Source organism: Mytilus galloprovincialis, chromosome 3, assembly GCF_965363235.1.
Source record: "Mytilus galloprovincialis chromosome 3, xbMytGall1.hap1.1, whole genome shotgun sequence".
NCBI classification, from domain to species: domain Eukaryota; kingdom Metazoa; phylum Mollusca; class Bivalvia; order Mytilida; family Mytilidae; genus Mytilus; species Mytilus galloprovincialis.
Genome location: NC_134840.1, coordinates 59235065 through 59259500, shown reverse-complemented (window position 1 = coordinate 59259500; position 24436 = coordinate 59235065). Strand labels below are relative to the sequence as shown.

Below are 24436 nucleotides of genomic sequence, written 5' to 3'. Positions count from 1 at the left end.
AGCATTTCCATGTGTTTAGGCCTTATAACTCTAGCTTTCCAATATGTGGGATTTAGCATTCCTGAGAACGGAAAACACAGAAAAAATGCTTTGAACACACTTTTAATTTCTTTTTCAATCCCGGCTAATATACAACCGTCATCTATTGAAAGGTTAGCTGCTATGCCAAGTGTTAAGCTCTCCATTTCCCTTATATCCAAAATGTTAACAAGTGTTCCAATTTGTTAAATGCTTAAACTTATTTTACCATGTGGAAGCATTTTAATATTTGCATTTTTTAAATGTTTCTGTGTTTGAACATTGATTAAGTGCTTTTTTATTCCATTTTTTCTCAACAATAGATAATGTACTGAAATGTCTACTATGTATAAATTAGAGCACTATGGACATTGCCAGAAAATGTAATTTTAGTAACTAAATGTATCAGCATATGTCTACCAGTTAATAACAAGTTGGAAAATGACAGTAGCATATGCATTTTCAGAGAGTACCTGAAATTTTAGAGGGAGAATACATTCTTTTGGCACTCTGAAATTTATATAAACCATATACTTTCTTCTCTCTGTAACAGCTTCCTTTGTAAGAAATAAGTAAAATCTAATAAAAGCAATACACCATTCTATTTTTACACATAAACTCTAATATGCATAAAACAGAAAACGTTTAGCTGATTTGTCTAACTAAAATGTCTACGTTTCAGAGACTGCCTGCCGACCACCATACAAAAGAATGTCTTTGAAATGTTTATTCAGAAAGAAATTATAAAATAGAAATTCAGTTTACATTTTATTTGATATTTTTGACTTTTATTTATTATTTCAAAGTTCTAAACACATCAAACATTTTTTTTTAGAAAAAAAATACATCTTTTATAAAGAACTGGCTGTAAATACCATATATCAATGTCATGGTACCCTCCATACATCCATTACCTCTGACAAATATAAAATTTGGTATTGAATTGCATCAAAGGAGTAGGTCCGGTAAGGACTGATTTTGGCCTCAAATTTCAGGTTCATCTGACGAAAGATTCTGACCACTTTTTAAACACTTAAGTGTCTATTTTATTTGAATTAATTAGTTTATGTGAAAGATTTTAACAGATTTAGTCATTAAAAACGATCCGAATCAAGCTCAAATATGAAAAATCTACCTAATATGCCGAAAAATGTCACTTTTCAGATGGTTTTTGGTAAAAATGAAAGTGGCCGCATCCGTGTTCATCCTCAACCTTTATATATGTTATGTATTATCATAAAATACAACTTACATTTCAATATTAAGGATGAACACGAATGCGGCCACTTTTGTTTTACACGAAAACCGTCTAAAATTTAACTAAAATGCTAGAATTATGAGGATTTCAGTAATTTAGCATGACTTAATGGTGCTAGTACCGGATATATGTGCATTGTATTGTCAAAAACAGCCCATATTTATGTAGCAGAAGCATTCTACTGTCCAATAAATAACTAAAGGTTTACATTTTAACAATTTTGTAAAACTGCTATATTTTGGGGCCAAAAAGGGGTCTTACTGAACCTACTCCTTCTGAATACTTCTATCTTATTGAAATGTATATGTAATTCAAATCTAAATAATCGTATATAAAATACAACAAATTTAAAAAAAAATACCTTTAAATATACAACTGTATTACCAGAAGCTTGTTTCAAAAGTAATAACAATATAATCAATTTAAATGTAAAATACAACAAATTTTAAAACAAATCCTATCTAGTGGGAAATAAGTAACATGGAAATGATGTGTAAATGTACAAAAAAAAAACATAAAAAAAACCCAAGAATGTGTCCATAGTACACGGATGCCCCACTCGCACTATCATTTGTCATGTTCAGTGGACCATGAAATTCGGGTCAAAACTTTAATTTGGAATTAAAATTAGAAAGATCATATCATAAGAAACATGTGTACTAAGTTTCTAGTTGATTGGACTTCAACTTCACCAAAAACTACCTTGACCAAAAACTTTAACCTGAAATGGGACAGACGGACAGACAGACGAACGAACGGATGGACGGACGCACAGACCAGAAAACATAATGCCCCTCTACTATCGTAGGTTGGGCATAACAAGTAAAAGATGAAACAAATTTCTATTTGGTATAAATTCTAAAAATTAGTATGTATAAACATCTTTGGCATTTAAAAATACATGAAGTGAACAAGAGAAAAGCTAACAGACTGTTTGAAAGTTGAAATGCTAAAGTAATTGACTAAATATTTCATTGACTGATCCAGTTTAGAAGTAAGAGGCTTTTTATTTATTATATAGAATTCAGAAAATCAGATATTGTAAAGTTTTTTTTTCACATAATTAACAGTAAATAATATTTTGTTGATTTTAAAAACATGATACATCATTAAGGTGGGTTTATACTTTGGTTGCGACGAGCGATGCGACGAATATTTCTGTCGCAAGGTAAAACGCAGCGACTGTCCGCGACAACGCACGATAACGCGCGGCATCGCTTCTATCACTTACAAAAACCATTAACGCAAGGTCAATCGCAAGGGGACATACTTTTCTTGCCAACTTTTCAAAATGCTCCCGTGACATACGAAAGTATAGAATGTGATATTCTGGATCAAGTCTCATTTCCTGCACAAAATTAGCATAGTCTCCTTGTCGTCTTCTTTGGGCCAATATTGATCTTGTGTATTTGGTTCTTTTTCTTCTACTTCTAAGTCTGTTGTACAGCAACCATATACCAGTCATGTGCATCAAATATACATGAATTAAAGAGTTGGTTTCATTTTGTATTATCTTCAATTGATTCTCCATTTTGAATAGCTGTTTTGTTTACAAAAATCGCTAAGCAACGCAAACTAAAAACGATCGTGGCGACACGATTTTTCAGTATCGTATCGCGTCACATCGCTGCATCATTTTGTCGCAACGCTACGCCTTCGATAGCATCGCATCGCTTGTCGCATCGCTGCCGCTACCGAAGTATAAACCCAGCTTACTCTTTAACAAAAAACTATGGAAAATAAAATCAAGTGTATACAAATTCATATTACTAATCTATGTACAATGAAAATCTGACACTTTTAATCATTAACCTGTTGTATTACTATAAAAAGTTGCTATTAAAAAGGTAAAAATAAAAAAAAACAGAGGCAGGAATGTTCAGATGGAATGAAATTAAAAAAAATATCTCAAATCATGTAGACCTCTCGGCCTCATATGGGGCTGAAAGATATGAGTCGTCTAAAATCTTTAAATATACAACTGTATTACCAGAAGCTTGTTTCAAAAGTAACAATAACAATATAATCAATTGATATGAGATGGAAATGAAATATATGTGTATGTAAAAGTGCTCTTTTTCTGTTCTTTTTAACTCTTATAGCTTGGAGATGTGCTATACAAAACAGGACTACACATACAAAGTTGATATAATTAGTTATTGTTCAATACAGTTAAAGTTTTTAATTGTTTTGTAGACCAATGTTCACCAACTTTAGAATAACTGATTTGCCTTTTGAAAATTGTAAAGGAATATTTCTTTCTGCACTTCCAACACTTTTTTTCAAGTATGAATTGACCTAAACCAAACTTGGATTATTATGCAACATAGGCATAATGAGACAACCAAAAGCCACACATGATATAAATCAGATCAGTATTTATCACATAATAAGTATGATTAGCTGAGATCAGCATTTATGTTGATTGTGTCCAAAGAAATGAGATATCCATATCACCAGTAAAGATTTGGGACATTGCAATAAAAAAAGTCAAAGATAACAGGTCCAATAAACCTTTCATTGTCAATCTTTCATACTCTGGATTTTCTGCTCCATTATATCTGCTAAGGAATGTGTCATATCTGAAATAAAAATTCATTACATATTTTATATTAATATCCAAAACGTTAATTTCAAATGATGGTTTGTATTAAAAAAGTTTTAAAATTTAATAAGTTATGGTGTTATTTTTGCATGTTTCATATTGATTTATAGTTTTTTTGCTTACAAATATCATGAACTAATATAATAGCTTCAAGTTTATTTCAAAACTTTCAGGTCAATAGGAATAATTTACAACTTCAATATTTCCATCACATTAAATATGTCTGCTCAGAAAACAAAGTCCTTCTAAATCTTCAAGATTGGCCTATAAATACATGTCCTAAAGTCAAGCTTCATTTGAGAGATTTAAGAAAAACAACTCAATACCACAATTACTTCCACTTTATTACAGCAACCTTGTATATCTTTTTTATATGAACCAGAATCACATTTGGTCGCTCATTTTCATTAGAGTTTTTAACATGAATTTATGAATTGTTTATACCCGAGTATAACAGCTCTTAAGATGTAGTCAATAATTTAACACCTTTTTCTTTTATGCATTATGTCAGAGATTGGAACATTTGAAAAGTACATTAATTTCAATATATGTAGATATGCAATGGTGTGATTACATCCTAGTTCATGTATTTTAGATAATTCCATAAGAAAGAACAAATCTAATGCAGTATTTGCTATTAATTATACAATGCCTACCGTCATAGTAAATAAATTCACAATACTGAGCCTTCTCTGGTACTGCATTTCTCATCAATTGACTAACAATTTCATAAAACCTATTAGCCTCTGATGCCATAGTTTCCAGGTTTACTCCAGCAATATTCCATGTTTTCATTTCTTGTAAGCAAGTCACAGGTGCTGCATACTGCCCAACAAAGTACATTTCCTACAAAAATTCAACATTTTACAAACAATTGTTATTCACCATCGTAGTACTCTATTAAGCACAGCACTGAATGTCAATATTTGTTCAAACTAATTAGACAGTAACAGCCTTATGAATTTTGAGATATCTCCCTCCTCAGAAAGCCGTAAAATAAAGGCAACAGTAGTATACTGGTGTTCAAAAGTCATAGTTTATTATGACCCCTCTATTATGTTTTTGTCACTGTACTTTTTAACCCAAATTTTATAGTGACCTGACATTGAGTAATTCATTGATCTTATTACAGTTCATACACTAATCTAACACTACCCTAGTTTGTTTCATCTCATTAAAATATTCAGTAGGTAACATTTTTTCCAAAACTTCACAAAGCAGTGTCAATTTAATGCATGTATTAAATTTCAAATATAAGAAATAGGTAATATTCTTAGGATTGAAGCACTAACATTCATGCCATGACCCTGGTTTTACTGGAGCAGTTTGGTCAAATTACTTTTATACTAACTGAATGATAGATGTGATGATATAAATTGCAATTAGGTTAAATCTTTTATGTCTGGAATAGAAAGAGTAAAACAAAACAATAAGATTCAAATCACATTAGGGAACCAAAGATATTTGTTTAAAAAACCAAGGAGCCTGTGTTGCTCACCTGATATTTTTATAAACTATTGATACATGAAATTATGCAACTGTTATACTGCTTTAGTTTCAGAAGACTTTTGTAAAAGATTACCAAAAATTTATGAAAAATTGTTGAAAATTGACTTGAAAGGGCAATAACTCCTTAAGGGGTCAATTGACAATTTTGGTCATTTGACTTATTTGTCGATCTTACTTTACTGAACATTATTGCTGTTAACAGTTTATTTCTATCTTTAATAATATTCAAGATAATTACCAAAAACTGCAAAATTTTAGTAAAATTACCAATTCAGGGGCAACAGGTTGTTTGATTCATCTCAAAATTTCTGGACGGATAGATCTTAACCTGATTAACATTTTAACCCAAGTCCAATTTGCTCTAAATGCTTTAGTTTTAGAGATATAAGCCAGAAACTGAATTTTACCCATATGTTCTTTTTTTAGCCATGTTGGCCATGTTGTTTGGCAAGCGGGATCATCCGACACATTTTTTAAACTACATACCCTAATGATGATTGTAACTAAGTTTAGTTGTATTTGTCCCAGTAGTTTCAGAGGAGAAGATTTTTTTAAGATTACAAAAATTTGCGAAAATTTGTGAAAACTAACTTTAAAGGGCAATAACTCCTTAAGGGGTCAATTGATCATTTTCTTCATTTGAATAATTTTAGATATTACTTTGCTGAACATAACTGCTGTTTATAATTTATCTGTATCTATAATAGTTTGTAAGATAACAACCAACCAGATGCTCCGCAGGGCGCAGCTTTATACGACCGCAGAGGTTGAACCCTGAACGGTTGGGGCAAGTATGGACACAACATTCAAGCTGGATTCAGCTCTAGATTTGGATTGTGATTAAATAGTTGACACAGCATAGGTTTCTGACACAGAATGAATGTGGTCTAATGAACTTAAAAAAAATATGTTTGCCTTTGAACAATTCACTATGCTGTTGAATATTAATCCTCTCAAAAAAATGTTTGAAGAAATTTTCTTTTTATTTATGAAATCTGAAATGAAAAAAATTGACCCCCCAATTTTTTTTCACATCCCCCTTTCCCTTATTTCAAAACTGATCTCAATTCAAATTTCTAATGAAGTTTGCAACAATAACTACTCATTTAAATACATCATAAAATATTAAAATGTAAAAAAGTGCTTGTTTTTACTGAATGGTAAAGATTGTTTTAATCTATCAGTTGGTAGTAAAAGTGAATATACATTGTATATTGTATAAAACAATGATTTAAGTTGATTCAACTACTATTCTGGACAAAGAAAGATAACTCCAATTGAAATCCAATTGGAATTTCTTGCTATTGCACAATATTGTGCAATTAGATATTTCTTGCTATTGTGCAATACTGTGCAATTGAAAATATTTGCTATTGCACAATACTGTGCAATTGAAGATTTCTTGCTATTGCACAATACTGTGCAATTGAAGATTTCTTGCTATTGCTGAATACTGTGCAATTGAAAATTTCTTGCTATTGCACAATACTTAATATAATAATTTTGGATCCTGATTTGGACCAACTTGAAAACTGGGCCCATAATCAAAAATCTAAGTACATGTTTAGATTCAGCATATCAAAGAGGCCCAAGAATTCAATTTTTGTTAAAATCAAAATTAGTTTAATTTTGGACCCTTTGTACTTTAATGTAGACCAATTTTAAAACGGGACCAAAAATTAAGAATCTACATACACAGTTAGATTTGGCATATCAAAGAACCCCAATTATTCAATTTTTGATGAAATCAAACAAAGTTTAATTTTGGACCCCGATTTGGACCAACTTGAAAACTGGGCCAATAATAAAAAATCTAAGTACATTTTTAGATTCAGCATATCAAAGAACCCCAAGGATTCAATTTTTGTTAAAATCAAACCAAGTTTAATTTTGGACCCTTTGGACCTTAATGTAGACCAATTTGAAAACGGGACCAAAAATTAAGAATCTACATACACAGTTAGATTCGGCATATCAAAGAACCCCAATTATTCAATTTTTGATGAAATCAAACAAAGTTTAATTTTGGACCCTTTGGGCCCTTTAATCCTAAACTGTTGGGACCAAAACTCCCAAAATCAATACCAACCTTCCTTTTGTGGTCATAAACATTGTGTTTAAATTTCATTGATTTCTATTTACTTTAACTAAAGTTATTGTGCAAAAACCAAGAATAATGCTTATTTGGGCCCTTTTTTGGCCCCTAATTCCTAAACTGTTGGAACCAAAACTCCCAAAATCAATCCCAACCTTTCTTTTGTGGTCATAAACCTTGTGTCAAAATTTCATAGATTTCTATTAACTTCAACTAAAGTTATAGTGCGAAAACTAAGAAAATGCTTATTTGGGCCCTTTTTGGCCCCTAATTCCTAAAATGTTGGGACCAAAACTCCCAAAATCAATCCCAACCTTCCTTTTGTGGTCATAAACCTTGTGTTAAAATTTCATAGATTTCTATTCACTTTTACTAAAGTTAAAGTGCGAAAACTAAAAGACGACGCCAACGTGATAGCAATATACGACGAAAAATTTTGCGGTCGTATAAAAACTGCAAAATTTCCAGGGCAGCAACCAAACAACGGGTTGTCTGATACGTCTGAAATTTTCAGGACAGCTAGATATCGATCGGATCAACAATTTTACCCCCTCAGATTTGCTCTAAATGCTTTGGTTTTTGAGATATAAGCCAAAATCTACATTTTACCCTTATGTTCTATTTTTAGCCATGGCCCCAATCTTGGTAGACTGGCCGGGTCATCGAACACACCTTTTAAACTATATACCCCAATGATGATTGTGACCAAGTTTGCTTGAATTTTGCCCAGTAGTTTCAGAGGAGAAAATCTGTACAAACAAACAGACGACGACAGACGAAGACAGACGCCAATAGATGTTATATGTGCATTTGTTGTCCTTTTCCATCTCTAAACCTTCTAAAAACACTTCTCCTCTAAGACTTAAATTCTGCAGGAGTGAAATTGTATCTGAATTTGGATGTTGAAATATAACAATAATTTTTATAAATTGAATTTAGAAGAGTTGAAATTTTGAAACTTAATAAAAATTCTGAAAGTATAAATAACAATGTAAATTTTGTTTGTTTAGTTGAAAAGTTGCACATCTGTCAAAAATTAGGTGTCTTAGGCATGCTTATTGGCAATTTACTAGTACTTTTATCTAGTGATCATTATTTTTTTTTTCTAAAAACGTTATTAGACAGTTAGTTGTGTAATTATCAAATAAAGTATTTATTTTTTTAACTGTACCTCATTATTAAAACTGCCTGGTGACAATTTATAAATATTACAGTGGAATGCTCGACCTGGTCCAAATGGATACACAGCTGCAGTTTTTGAAAAGTGTTCAATCCTTCCAGAGTCATTCTGTTTATCATTCAAAACATTACCAGCACTGCAACTTTTAGGAATGACTATGAACAGCTTGTGAGGACATCTGAAGTTTTTAACTGCATTTTCCTCAAAAGCAGGACTAATTCCATTTAAAACCTCTACAATGCAGTAAATATTCAAAATTTAATAATTTTCAAAGAATTTGTAAACATTTGTATTAAAATTGTTATACATCTGAAGTTTCTGTATAATACTCTTTGAACAATTTTTGTTTTTGTTGTTTATTTTGACTAGGATTTTATTTGACTATGATTGCTGCCAAAGCATCTTCTTTTTTAGGCATACAATATCTAATCAGCTTTCTATTGAGATGATAAGGAAAAAATGTGATACCTATTTATATTAAGGTCAAGAAACAGTAAATGGACTGTATCGCAGATTTTTCTAAAATTTTGCATGCAACTTTGGCTCGTTGAACTTCAACTGAAAATAGTAAAAAATAATATATTTATCTCTTTTATAATCTGAAATATTGCAGATTTATTTCTTTCAATACGGGTGAATATTTGTAAAGTAAGCACATAAAATCGGCAAAATACTTCTAAAATTTGTCTTCAAATTGCCAAAATGTCAAAAATCAACACGGTGACATAAGGATTATTTCGAAGTTTTGTTGAATTTTTTCACAAAGAACACAACTTTGAATGATGTATACTGTAAAAAGAAGTTGGTGACCCTATCTTTATTTTGCATCATTATAGAAATTTACAAATCAACAACATATATTTTTTTTTAGAAAAATCAGAAATTTGATGATTTTAAGACAAATTTTAGAAGGTTTTTATGCCAATTTTATGTGCTTTCTATACAAATATTCACCCCATTTTGTAAGAATTCAATCAGAAATATTCTAAATTATAAATAAGATAAATGCATTTTTTTTTTTACATTTTCAGTTCATGGAGCCAGAGTTGAATGTAAAATTTTACTGAAATCTGTGACATAGCCCATTTACTGTAACTTGACCTTAAGTTGTAACTCATTTAAAGTATTGGGATTCTCTTGAAAGCCTACAGAAAAAAAACAGTTTGATAAAAATATTTCAACTTTTAGTTTAGAGCAACCCCTGATAATGTATAGTGAAAGAAAAATGCACATGGATAAGAGAAAGAAAGAGTATGTCATATGTAACAATAGCATACCTGGTAATATCTTCATCAGATAATTTGTGACATATCCCCAAGCTAGACCATAGGCCACATCACCTGCTGGCAGTACCATCTGAGTCTCCATTGGAATATCCCTTCCTGATTAAAGACCAAACTTATTTTATTCAAAACTATCTTTTAGCCTTTTACAATTTTGAAGGCTGTGAAAAATTGCATTTAATTTAGATAAGCTGTGCATTCACATTGTAACCAAGGGTGATTTCATTTAGTGTTAAAAAAACAATTTCACATAAGGTCTTACAACTAACATTTTACTCAAAACTTATGCAAGGGCCTTAACAAGTTTCAGATGAAAAAAAAAAAAAATTTGTTATGAAAATCAAATGTAGTACTGCAGATTCATTTTTTTTTGTGGGTATCAATTTTCAAAAATTGAGGAAAACTTCCATTTTCGAGGATATTTAATTTCATGGTTTTGCCAATCTCTGCAAACAAAGCCCATAGAAAATTTGTAATTCTTTGAACATTTGAATTCGCAGTTCACCTGTAATCATGAAACCGACAGAAAATAATGAATCCACAGTATGAGCTAGTATTCCAAATTGCTGTACTGAAAGTTGAATCTTTGCAGTGACTTTAATTTCAATAAAATAAATCTGTGTTCTTATGCAGCCTTTATAGAAGTGATGAAGCTATAGTTTTTTGTACTATGTAAGAAATATTTTAAAGATTATCTACTAGTAACATACAGTTGATGGGCATTTACTTATTAAAACTGCAGGTCAGTCTAGATGGAGGAACCCCCTCTTTTATTTTTTTCTGTGCAGACATTCAGTCATCTGAACAATCGTTGACTTATAATTGAATGTCTTTTTTCTAGTTTAACTTATAAATTATAGCATCTCCACGGATCAAATTCTAAATTGGTGGATAACAAATAATTTTGTCACCAGAATTATTAGTGTATATGCTAGTCTTATTATTAACCATAATAACTACCTATAGTTGTTAATGTCTGTGTCATTTTGGTCTTTTGTGGATAGTTGTCTCATTGGCAATCATACCACATCTTCTTTTTTATATCATAAGAAATTAACTGCATGCAAGAAGCAAGTTATTTCAGATTGGTCTAATTGAAACATGATTTTCTAAATTCGTTCCCTTGTGCTTAATTGAAAAGAAACATACCACTGACAATACTATATAAACTCTCCAAATGTCTACCATTTATGTCAAATGGAACATAAGTGATCCATCTCAGTGCCTCAGGAATAAACAAATTTTCACAGCGGTCCACAACAGGAATGACTCGAACTTTTCTTCTATATATGCTATCACCCAGTGCTGATATAACATTATAATTTAAGGACTTATCTTGAAGAGCATTTTTGGTCAAAAGAAAGATAAACCATCGACATTTGCATGAAGCTGCCTTCAGTTTTTGAGACCATGTAGACCCTGCTAAAAATGAATCAGCATCTAATATATCACTATCAGCAATCCCCTTTTCCCTAAGATGGTCCATTATATGCTGTGCCTTCTGCCTATCATCATTGTGGTCTGTACGAGCAACATACACTTGGAATTCATACCTTAGTTCTTCTTCAGACTCTAACCTGTCAATCTGTGGAGGTTGATTACCTTTCTGAAAAGATACATACAACAAGATGTACTGTGAGCAACTGCTAAACAAATATACTGTAAAGCGTTTAATCATAAACTAAATAAGACAACAATCTCATATAGGTGTATGAGATTGTAAGATAGGTTTTGAGCAAATAAGCATAGTACCAGGAAGGATTTTGTTACATGTCCAACTGGCATAACCAGATAAAGCTTGGTGGCATATGAAAATAAATTTTGTTTTGTAGTTGCAGAGCCTGAAAGAGATACCATAGGGAGAGTCAAATTCATAACTTAAAAACAAACTGACATATGATATTCCAGGGCAAAAAATAGATAAACAGAGAAGACATAGATGATGCCCCTGCTTGCATAATATATAAAGTTATAAAGGGACATAACTAGAGAACAGTAAAAGTGACCCAACCAGAATTTGTACTTGATCTGAGTTATGTGGTATTAAGTATTGTGTATAAGTTTCATAACATTTGGTTAAGGAAAACTTAAGTTGGAGAAAGAAAACAAACAATTAAGCAATATTTTTTTTTGTAAACAGGCATAACCCTGAGAAGGCTGAAGTGACACCACCAAAATTTAAACTTGATCTGTATTTTGTGGAAATTGATTGAGGCAAGCTATAAAGTTAGAGATTGGAAAAAAAAAGTTCAGCGTTTTTTATTATAAGTATAGTGGCATATCTCTAGAAGGGTAAAACTAACAAAAATTCAAACTTGATCAATTTAAGAATAACAGTGTGTATAACTGTTATTATCATGATATTTTCAAAGTCCAAAGCCTGAAACTTGGCAAAAATCAGCAGATCAGAACCAAACATAACCTTGATCTGTAACTCATCATCGTTGATTCAAATTCAAATAATCAGCTCAATATGTAAAGGCATTTAGAAAACAAATTCTCTATAACTTATAAGGTCTAAGCCAAAAATTTGGACAAAAATTAGTGCAGCAAAACCAAACGTTAACTGGATCTGTAAATCATCATAATGTACTCATATACTTAAAACCTGCTCAATATGTGAAAGCACTCAGATTCACAGTCTTTATAAAAAAATTTCCCAAAATTTTCCAAGCCTGAAGCCTGTAATCTTGACAAAATCAGCAGAACGAAACCAAACTTAAACTTGATCTGTAAATCATCATAGTTGACTCACATATAAAAAATATGATGAAAAAGGAAAAACTATAGGCCCTGACAACTTTGTGGATGGGTCATAATAAATGAAAAATACCTTAAATTTCTTTTCCTGAAAATTTTCTTCTTTTAAGTCTTTTTTTATGGCATCCATCAAAATTTTTGAAAGTTGATTTTTCTTATTTTCATCTGCAATGTAAAAAATACCTCAGGGGGAGATCATTTTGATATGAAAGGGTCATTTGGATCTGAACAGCTCCTTTAAGACTGAACAGTAAACTATTCAGTCAATTTTCAAACTTATTTATTATAGTAAATACAGTAATTATGTTCAAACAATTTGCTTGCAGTAAATTCAGTATGATGTCAAAATGAACAGGTAAATAACAAATACTAGAAGTCTGAAAATAGAAGGAACAGATCTATAAACTGATTGCAAATGAAATTTCTGAACAGTACAGAAGTTTTAAACCACAGCAGATAAGTCTGAAGTTTGACTGAAAGACTTCTATTTACTCATACTAAAGTAATTGTCCGGAAACCAAATGTCTTGGGACAACACCGACACCAACACTGACGACAACCAATATATGACTACAAATTTTTTTGCAATTGTATAAAAAGCTAGAAATTTGACTAACAATCTCAATTTGGAGCAAGCATGCTGCTTGAAATATATAATCTGCAAATATGAAAACATCTACATGTATAAGCAAAATAATTGACATTAATGTTATTGAAATAATACTACATGTACTATTGAATCTAAAACTTATAAATCTAGCATAGGTAAATAAATACCTCAAAAAATATTCAGTAGCATAGAAATTATAATCCTGGCATGCAATGAAATTATGAACTAACAATTTTAAGGAATTCCTTTAATACATACCATTGAATAGCAATACTCGAGCTGTGTCTATACAGTCAAGAAAATGATTAAGAGTAGAATTCATAGTGTAGTAAAATCTTCCTAACTGTAACTCCTTGTCTTCAGTGGTAAATTGAGCAGCAGTTGTGGAGCCTTCTTCTCTGACTCCTCCTGGGTATGTGTGAGAAAATCTGGCCAAATGCTTGTCCTCCATTACTTTCATTGTACCAATCACACTAGGAAACTCACACATACAGTAACAAGTCTAAAAATATTTTAATCAAACCTGAATAAAATGAGATGTGGTGTATACATCAATGATAAAGCTAACTATATATACCACAAAAAACAAAAAAGCAAACAGTCCAACAAAAGACAAATGTCTATACAAGAAATACATGTACCATTATGTTTAACTTCAAAAATAAATATAGAATACTTTTAGAAAGAAAAACTATATGAAAGCTTAGTTTGGACAATTTTATAGCAATTCAAAATAAACAGTTCCTCTTCAGCATGGAAATGACTATAATATAACTATACAAACTGATAAACTCATTTTGACACAACATCATTAAAGTGGAGTTAAAGTCTTATAGGATTGTAAGTATATTTTATTTTATCACCTTGCACTTTCACATTTTGACTGAACAATTTGTTCAATATTCTGACCAGTTGAAGAATTTGGTTTAATAAAACAAATTGCAATTTGGTCAAAAATTTGAATGAGTTGCAATTGGTGGAGAGCAACACTAACAGTCAAGTCACTGTAGTTAAATTGTTTTCTTGTCCTTTGAAAAATAGGATGTAAACAGCATATTTTGGTAGTTTGTTACTTTTATGTTTAATTCGAACAATATGTTCATGATTTTGAAAAAAAGTTTAACAACTTGCATGATGTTGATTACCATATTTTGTCCATTTTTAGATGTCTTTTCAACTGTCTTAGTGACATAAGCTGCTTGATAGATTTTTTATGTTTTTATGAAAGTATGGTATAGAGTTTACCTGTTCTAAGCATTTTCTTTCAGAGCTGATTTAGAAATTGTGATAACAAAATCTTTAAAATAAAGTGATCTCATGACAAAATTATTTTCATACATTCATTTTCTCTTTTTGAAAACGTTATAATCTTTGAAAAATTTAAAACAAAAAATCTTTGAAAATTGAAAACTTTCTCTAGCTTTGGATTAAAGATTTGATTTGTATTTTGTGAACATTTACCTCTTCTTCAATGGTAATACTGTACATTTTTAGAGACATATTTCTGTAATTTCCACTTCTCCAGGTCTCTATTTCAAATTTTGTAACATACTTGATGTTGTCATCTTCCTTTGGTATATCATATTTAACATCACACGTCCTTGGCACTAATTCATATAATTTACAGGATACATTTTTTCTTACTTCTTCAGTCAAATTCTTGTACCATTCAGACTCTTTCACTGTTTTCTCCAGTTCTGAAATAAAGTCAGGAGCCTGTATTTCAGTGGTTGTTGTTTGTAACATTGCTGTGTACATATTTGTTTTTAGTTCATTACTTTGTACATGAATTAGGTGGTTAGTTTTCTCCTTTGAATTGTTCTTACATTTGTCATTTCTGGATCAATTACAGCTAGCTGACTATACTGTATAGGTTTTGCTAATTATTGAAGGTAGTATGTTGACCTAAAGTAAAGAATAGTTGTTAATTTCTGTGTAATTTGGTCTCTTGTGGAGAGTTCTCTCCTTGGCAATCATACCATATCATTTATAAAAAAAACACCAAAAAAACAGTAAGTTATTCACTAAATTAAACTTCTACAAAACAATATTTCCCTCATGAAACTAACATTAAAATAGCATATAAAGATTCATCATAATTCTGTGTTCTATGTTCATCCAATTTTACTTGTGAATTGGGTCTAATTGTTAAACTGTAATCATATGAAAACTGACCATTTAGTCTTAAATGCATGATATTTTTTATTAGGTCTTAGTGGCATTGAACTAGCTGTCAGTAACTGAGTACTCTCAGATCTGTACTTAGTGTCTTTTTGTTGATGGGATATACAAGTACCCTTCCACATCCACTGTGTATTTTTTTTGATGTATTTCTATTTGTATCCATCTGATGAGTTAAGCCTTTTTTAAGTGATTTTTATAGTTCTTTTTTATGTTGTACTGTTACACCACTGTCATAGGTTAGGGGGAGGGTTTGAATCCCACTTACATGTTTAACCTAGCCACATTCTCTATGTATGTGCCTGTCCCAAATCAAGGGCCTGTAATTCAATGGTTGTAGTTTGTTGATGTATTTGATTTTCGATTTTTTTTTTATTTACATAAATTAGGCCTGTAGTTTTCTCCTTTTGATTGTTTTACATTTGTCACTTCAGGGCCTTTTATAGCCGACTTTGTGGTATGAGCTTTGCTCATTGTTGAAGGCAGTACAGTGACCTATAGTTAGTTTTTTAGTATGTGAGTTAACTATGACAAGGGGTACAATCAAAATCACGTGATGGATATACACACACCGGAAGTTACAGTTGAACTCGCCGCTTGAAAGGTTAGTAGTTGCATTTTCTTGTTTATATCAATTAAATTTTGATTAATAAGTTGGCACACCGAATGTCGGATAGTATGTAGATTTAAAATACACAATTGTTTTTGCTAGAAAGCGTGCAGTTATTGCAAACACTTTGACGGTGAAATTTTGGAACTGTGTCGAAGTGTTCGCATTAACTGCACGCTTTCCAGCAAGGATAATTGTGTATTTCAAAACTAGATAGTATCCTACATTCGGTGCACTACCTTATTTATTAAATTTTATTGATATAAACAAGTAAATACGACTACTTACCTTTCAAGCGGTCTGCTCGACTGTTACTTCCGGTGTGTGTATATCCATCACGTGATTTTGATTGTACCCCTTGTATGATGAGTTACAGATCAAGTTTAAGTTTTGTTCCGCTCCACTAATTTTTGCCGAAATTACAGGCTTTGGACTTTGAAAAGTTGTTGAAAATCACAGTTATACAGACTTTTTTTCTAAACGCCTTCAGATATTGGGCTGATTTTTGGTTTATGAGTTAACCGTGATGAGTTACAGATCAAGTTTAAGTTTGAGTCGCTCCGCTAATTTTTGATTTAATTACAGGCTTTGGACTTTGATAAATTGTTGAAAATCACAATTATACAGACTTTTTTTTCTAAATGCTTTCAGATATAGGGCTGATTTTTGGTATGTGAGTTACTCACGATGAGTTACTGATCAAGTTTAAGTTTCGTTCCTCTACGCTAATTTTTGCTGAAATTACAGGCTTTGGACTTTGATAAATTATTGAAAAATCACAGTCATACAGATTTTGTGTCAACATGTGTTATTGAAATTGCAGATTTTTCAACTTTTTGGGACAGGGCCATTCGTGTGGCTTTGACACATCTAGTTCCAAGTGATTCTTTTTCAGATTTTTCATGAGTAGTGAAATAATGCAAATATATTTTGCCTTGAAAATTTCTAACTTTGATATCAATCATATAAACACATAAATAAAATAAGAAATAGCGAAGATAAATAGTTATGAAGTCGAATAAAAATGGCTAAATGTAAAATAAAGTATCTGCTAAAATAAGGCCAACTAAAATTAATTAGTAGATTTTCATCCAAAGTTTTGAAAAAAATGGGGCGGGTGGGAGGATTTTATTTTTTACTGTGTTTATCCAATAACCTTTGTGGTAGTGAATTACCTATTGCCTGGCCAGTTTAAAAAATTGTCAATACAATTTGTCCATTTAAATTGTACAATAGGTATTGTAAGAGCTGTTATCAACAGGTGGTCATTTAACTACCTGTAGATTTACCTGGTTGTTTTTGACAGAGCTAATTTAAATGACTGATAGCTAGCTTGCTTTCCTCATGTCCAATGTCCTGAAGAACGGACTATTCTATATAGGTATAGGACATTTTACATTTAATACACAATTTGTTCTTTCTACAGATGTTCTAATAAAGATATTTATTGTAAAAAAAAATTTTTGCTTACAATCACAAATAAATCATTCCTTGTAAATCCGACTTTCATAATGAAGAATAAATTAAGCACTAATATTTCTATTCACTAAACCATTTGTTCTTTTTTTATACAATGTATATTGAAAATAAATTTTTAACAGTAATTCCAATTGAAGTAGATCCTGAATATTAAATGAAATTTAGCATCACTACTATTCCATTTCAGGAATCGTAATATAACATGAAAATATATCCCATTAGAAAACACCAAGACACACATAATTCATTTTGTAGAATTATTCACAAATAGATGGGCTATCCAAATATATCCATATATCCATTTCACAAACACTTTAATTCCATATCAGAAATCAGAAACTTAAAATATATCCCATGAAGCAAACATATATTTTTTTTTTTTTATAAACTTAATTCACTGATTGAAATTTCCATCTTCACTGTTTAGAGACACAAAGAGAAATGGCTTAAAATGTCCCATATCTAAATAGAATAGTCTATTCAGGACATTGGTCATGATACATGAGGAAAGCAAAGCAAGCTAGCTATCAGTCATTTAAATTTTACCTTTTAGTGATTTTTTTTTTACTGGGTAGTTATATAAATGATCACCTATTGATAACCTCTCACAAAACCTATTGTACAGTTTAAATGGACAAATTGTGTTGACAATTTTTTTATCCAGGTAACACTGTAGGTAATCGGATAGGCACAGTAAATTTTATTCAATTTGAAACCTTCATGTGGCGTGAACTTCATATATATGCAAGTGTTATAATTACAAAATTTAGCTTATACCATGTACATGTTTAAACATGTATAAAGAATCGTACATAATTCTTGAATAAACATCTCTGATTTGCAACGCGGACTGTTCTACATGCAATTGCTACTTTAGAAACATATTTTCAGCAAACAGTAAAACCATGGAGAAATTCTCTATTCATTTGACTACCAACTCCAAATTTATTTTGCTCTCTAAGCGATGGTTTGTAGTCCCCATAAACTTATGCAAATGCAATGGTATGCAGCACAAGTATTATGAGTGAAATGAACACTCAAACAAGTGTTGCCAGGAATAGTAAAGTTGGCGCTTTTAAGATTCTCAAGTTATGCAAGAAGTGACGCATATATAATTACATTATAAATGGTATTTTGTGTTTTTAAACAAAAACAATAGCCATAGGTAAATCTAAGGGTTTTCTAGTACACAATGTGTATGTTTGCCGACTTTTTGAACTCTTTTTTTCTACCAATTTGTTCCACGATTCTTGCACTTTGGAAATCATTCACAGCCCAAATTTGCTTACACAAAGTCATGCAGTGTATTATTAAATAAATCCACAATTTTCTGATGAAAGAAATTTCCAATTTGTGACATACCGCAATTTGCGTTGGACACAGCGTATTTAATACTCGTAACCCGAATATTTCATGCCCTTCTGGTAATCTTTCTATATACTACTTATATTTGATAACTAGACACACACTTATTTCATGTTCTGTGAATTTGATAAAAAAAAAAAAAAAACTTTTCTCATGGTTTTTTTATTAGAGAATCCTAAAACAGGTAAAGAAATAAACATTGTTATAAGTCTTTTTGTTATGGAAATGGATGTTTTCCCTGAAATGATTAATCATTCAAATGCCAAAAAACATAACATTTAGACGGAAAAAGAGATTTTTTTTTGCTGTCTTTTAAAATTTTAGAAGGGGGCAACATATATATTTTTATAAGGGAATTTAATTGCATGTCATATAATTCACTACATTTCCTCTTTAATGTTTTCATAGCCAAATACTATGAGAGCTTAGATTTCTTGTATATTGTTGAAAAAAACCTTCTTAATATCTCTTTGGCTTTTCAATGGGAAATAACTCAAAATAAATTGTTTTTGACATATTCCTTGTACAAACTGTTATTGTATATTCATATTGAAATATAAAAATCATATTTGAATGAATTATTTTATTTACTCTACATATTTTACATCTGATCATCCAGTATTCCATTTTCTTTATCAGAAATAATTTATAACATTTTTCTAATTTTATGAACATGATGAAAGTTTTCGCATATTTGTTCATGCTTTTGACTATATAACTAGATTGTCTCTCTATATGAGTATTCTGTTAAATTTCCCATGATATATATCCTAAAATCAGGTACAGAATTTTGCAATATTTGATTATTTCCATTATCACATTTAAAATGAGTATCCTCACTTTACAAATATTTTGGATAAGTTTATTCATATATTTTCACTATATCACTTGATTTTAATATATCCACAGTATTCAGTTTTTATTTCATTTACATGTATATATTTCAATTAAACAATTTTAGGTCCAGAACTTTATAATGATTACTTCGAATTTCACATTCATATTATCCCAACATTAGGAATATTTTGAATATTATTAATTTACTTTTTCATTTCACTTTATCACTACATTAGACTATATCCACTTTATGAATTTAACATTTTGTTTCATTGCCATGATAATTCCAATGATATATATTCCATTTAAACAGGTGAATCAATCTTATAATATATCCCAAAATTTATAATGAATGTGTTGCAATTATTTCTCCTTCTTCACGTTTGATTTTTTATAACCTTTTAGATAACTTATTCCATATTATGCAAATTGAATTTCCATCAATGAACACAGTATTTTTTCACCAAAAATCCTCTTATAATAAATTTCAAAGAAAAACACTGCAAATATCATAATCCAAAATGAAAATCTTGAAGGCACATTATAAAGAAATGCACAACATATAATCCATCTGAAAATTGAAACTAAAATCACCTGGATAGCCTTTTCATGTGTCACTGACAAATGGACAATACTATGTATGAGGGTTACAAATTTAAAGAATCATTTATTATTTAAAAACAGTTTTAATTTTCATGCATATTAATATGCAGTTAACAAAATATTTTACTGATTAAGATTTTTTGGTAATTTTTAGAAATATTATCAATACTGGGGATTTAAACAATGAAAACCTAAAAACATTTCTACCCTTTCAAATTTTTGATAGAATAATCCTATGTAAAGAAAAATTTTAGGAAAAAAGCATGCTGAAATTTTGGGTTAGGTGAATAAATTTTTTTACAGGTAGCATCAAGGTAGATTTAAATCTTACAAACCAACTGGTCAATTTTAACACGGTGGGTATGGTTGTCCTGCGAGAGAACGTTCTGTGCTGGTGATTCGGTCCTGACGGGTGCTGGTGATCAATGAAAAAATGTAAACAAGGACGAAAATGATGATTTTTGACGTTTTCACTCATAAAAAATGGAAGAAAACAGTTGACATTTTTCAATTTTGTTTCTTATGGGTTCATATATAAACCATTAAAAAGTTGACCCTCGAAACTGTTTCAGTAAGCGTAACCCAAAAATGCTCATTTTCAGAAAATCTAGAACTGAAAAAATAAAACAAAAATGCTCATAGAGTTCGCTTTCTATACCGCAATCCACACGACAAAACTATTTTGTGAAAAAACATTGCAATTTATTAAAATTTAGCATTTTCTCAATTTATTCATGTCCTGATACTGTGCTGGTGGGTCCTGTCATTGTGCTGGTGGGTCCTGATACGGTGGTGGTGATTTTGGATAAGAAGTTGGTCATATTTGAAACAAATGTTACAAAATCAATAAAATTGGGCAGATAATTGTTGTCAATAGGATCTATGACTCCTATTTTAGCTCTTGTGCATCCATTTAGCTGTTTAATATGTGTTTACAAATGATCGTAACTTGTGTTACATAATTACATAAAAGGGCAACATCTTTCGTCCAATATAAGATAACAATATATAGTATCTAAAATAAGAATAGTTTTATTAAGATATCAAATGCCCCTTACATTGATGCTTCAACAATGATCAAAGCCCATGCCGCATAGACATGTTTGTTAGCGCTCCGCATACGCCTCCCCACTTCCACCCAACCAACCCTCCTCATTTCCTCCTTCATTGTTACAGTGGTGTACCAACACAATAATTTATCACATAAAATAATAACACAAAGACACACATTATTGAACAACGAATGCTCGCAGGTACTGAAAGCTAGTTCAAAGCCGCATTTTCAACTAATAGATAAACCATGTTCTCATATACAAAAATCCCAATCGTGTCGATTAAAAAGTCTCAAAACTTAAGTTCACAATATGCTTGATGAAGCAGAACTGTAAAAGTGTGCAGTGAATCTTGTGCTCACAACAGTTATTTTCATAATTATATTTACATAAGACTTATAAAGGAATTAAGAAGGTACGAAAAAATATTTTACAGTTAATGAATGGCTATTATCTATTTTGAATTTATTGAACCATAAAACTAATTTTTGACTCTTCACATTGAATAATCCGCGAAGCGGATTATGTAAAATGTGAAGAGTCAAAAATTAGTTTTATGGTTCAATAAAATCCAAATAAATTATTGCCATTCATTATAAATAAATTTCTATAAAAATAAGGCTCAAAGAACTTTTAATATTATTTATATTAACAATAACAACGTACACACATGTTGGCGTATGAATACACAACGTCAGAGTGGGCATGTCGCCATCAAAATTGACAACATTGAAAATAAAACTAATAATTTTAACCAATCAGAAGACAGTAAATACACCAAATTTATTTATTTCAATTTAATGATCATGAATGGAAGGAAATGGTACGGAAGTTTACATAGGACAAAAAGAAATTGATAGTATTTTTTGGCGAAAGACTTAAACGCTTCTTTGCATTATATAGTACAGCTCTTCTATAAAAGCATGCACAAAAAAACTTTGATTGACTTGCTTGCTATATTTGCTTGGATGTTTTCAAACAATAGGTAGGCTGAGTTTCAATACATACTGGGATTTGATTGGACAAATACAAACTGACAGGAATTGAAGTTAATGTTTATTGTCCAAACAAATTATAGTATATAGTAAACAGACTACTTACCTGTCGTTTACAAACATCCAAACAATCATAGCACGCAATTTGATCAATAGTTTGCTTTGCATATATTTATAGAAGAGCTGTAACTTCTAAAAAAAAAAATCTTGTTGTCGTAGATGGTTAAATTCTCAACAAAATCTCAATAACTTTGTTGGAACGAATATAGGTTTTAAATCAAATTTTCGTGGACTTTTTAGCTTCCACCCTGACGAGGCATTTTAGCTGTTCGTATGCTGTTGCACCTGACGCACGGAAACTTTCACATTTCCATCTTCTTTTCTGAAATATTTTACCCGGGCCGTTTTACCCAGCTCATACTTGACAGGATTGTTATTCTAGTAAAAGATGTAACCAATGAATTGAACACAAGTTAAAAATTCCACAATACTATATAATTCATTTTATGTGTCAATTTGTTCGAAAAAAGTCGAAAAGATGAGAGTTTTTTTAATGTCATGATTATCTGTCGCTTTCTAGATCTATGCTTAGCATTTATTTCAGATGACAAGGACTCCTCACCCTGGTGACCCTGCTGCCTTTCATAACTTTATCCGTATACATATATTAATAGATAAACAAAAGGCTGCAACTGCTATTTTTGTATTTAAAATGATTCGTTGTAACGAGAATATTTGTGGTGAATGGAAACTGTGGGGTCAAAATATTAAATTGCTTATAAATTTTGCTGGACCCAGTTTCGTTATCTGATCTGAATTTTCTGAAATGTGCAAGGTAGATAGACATTAGCCTTTTGATTTTTTTTACTCGTTAAGTTTTGCCCTAATTGCTTGAACTTTTGCAATATTAAAGCCGATTTCAATGAGCGTGTAGACATAGGGAATATCTTTGGTTATCTTGCTTGCTGAACATAAAAGTCATTGTTAAAGGTTATGTAAACTACCCTACTTTAAGAGTAGAGTAGACTAGTCCGACAAATGACACATCTTTCTGTCTGTAGGACCAGGCTACTTCGAAAGGAGGGTAGTATACCTTACCTAACAATGACTTCACGGTTTAGCTAACAAGCAAGCTAACCTAAGATATTACCTTTGCCTACATACTCAATGAAATCGGCTGTAACTAAAAACTCGAATACATTTTAACAGACAGTGGTCATGTTTGTTGATGAATATTTTTTTTCCTAGATTCACTCTTGAAAAATCATTTGGTAACATTTGGTCAAGTAATTTCAGAAAGATCTTTTTGTAATTGGGGACGTCAAGACAATACATGAACCTCACACGACCCCTCGACACAGGTGAGCTTATATATGATCTTATAGCGATTCGGGTTGATAACCAGTTGAAATTAAGCCAGTTTTTTGTTTTTGTAGATTTGTATTGTTTTATTAAAAAGAAGATGTGATATTATTGCAAATGAGACAACTATCCACAAAAGACCATAATGACACAGACATTAACAACTATAGGTCACTGTACGGCCTTCAACAATGAGCAAAGCCCATACCGCATAGTCAGCTATAAAAGGCTCTCACAAGACACTGTAAAACAATTCAAACGAGAAAACTAACGGCCTTATTTATGTAAAAAAAAAAAAAATCTATATTTTTGCTCTCCATTTTTATGCAAAACCTTTTACATTTTTATTTTATGGGTTATTGTTGAAGGTCGTACGATGACGTCTGGTTGTTAACATATACTTCCTTTGGTTTCTTATGAAAATTTGTCCATTGACAACAAACATACACATCATCTACTTTATATAAGTATTGTAAAAATTACAACGTATTTTGGTGATCTTGCAAAATGATCGTAATCCCGAAAATCGTAAACATATGTTCTTATTTTAAAAGGGGGCAAGAAGGGTTCCATTAACAGGCCAATAAATAAGATTACAGTTAATTTAAAAAAAAAAATTAAAAAAATAGGGGTA

General features: G+C 30.9%; 1 protein-coding gene across 1 annotated transcript in view; it reads right to left on the bottom strand.

The window, feature by feature from the left end:
* Window positions 1-759: 759 nt before the first annotated feature.
* The window catches only part of LOC143068475 (uncharacterized), a 34278-nt gene continuing 10601 nt past the window's right edge, over window positions 760-24436 (bottom strand). The window contains exons 5-12 of the mRNA XM_076242567.1: window positions 14780-15015; window positions 13577-13820; window positions 12782-12873; window positions 11098-11554; window positions 9943-10047; window positions 8657-8898; window positions 4538-4727; window positions 760-3858 (exon numbers count right to left, since the gene is read on the bottom strand). Of these exons, the coding sequence (XP_076098682.1) occupies window positions 3800-3858; window positions 4538-4727; window positions 8657-8898; window positions 9943-10047; window positions 11098-11554; window positions 12782-12873; window positions 13577-13820; window positions 14780-15015 (1625 nt within the window). The 3' untranslated portion in view covers window positions 760-3799. The remainder of the gene's footprint in view (window positions 3859-4537; window positions 4728-8656; window positions 8899-9942; window positions 10048-11097; window positions 11555-12781; window positions 12874-13576; window positions 13821-14779; window positions 15016-24436) is intronic.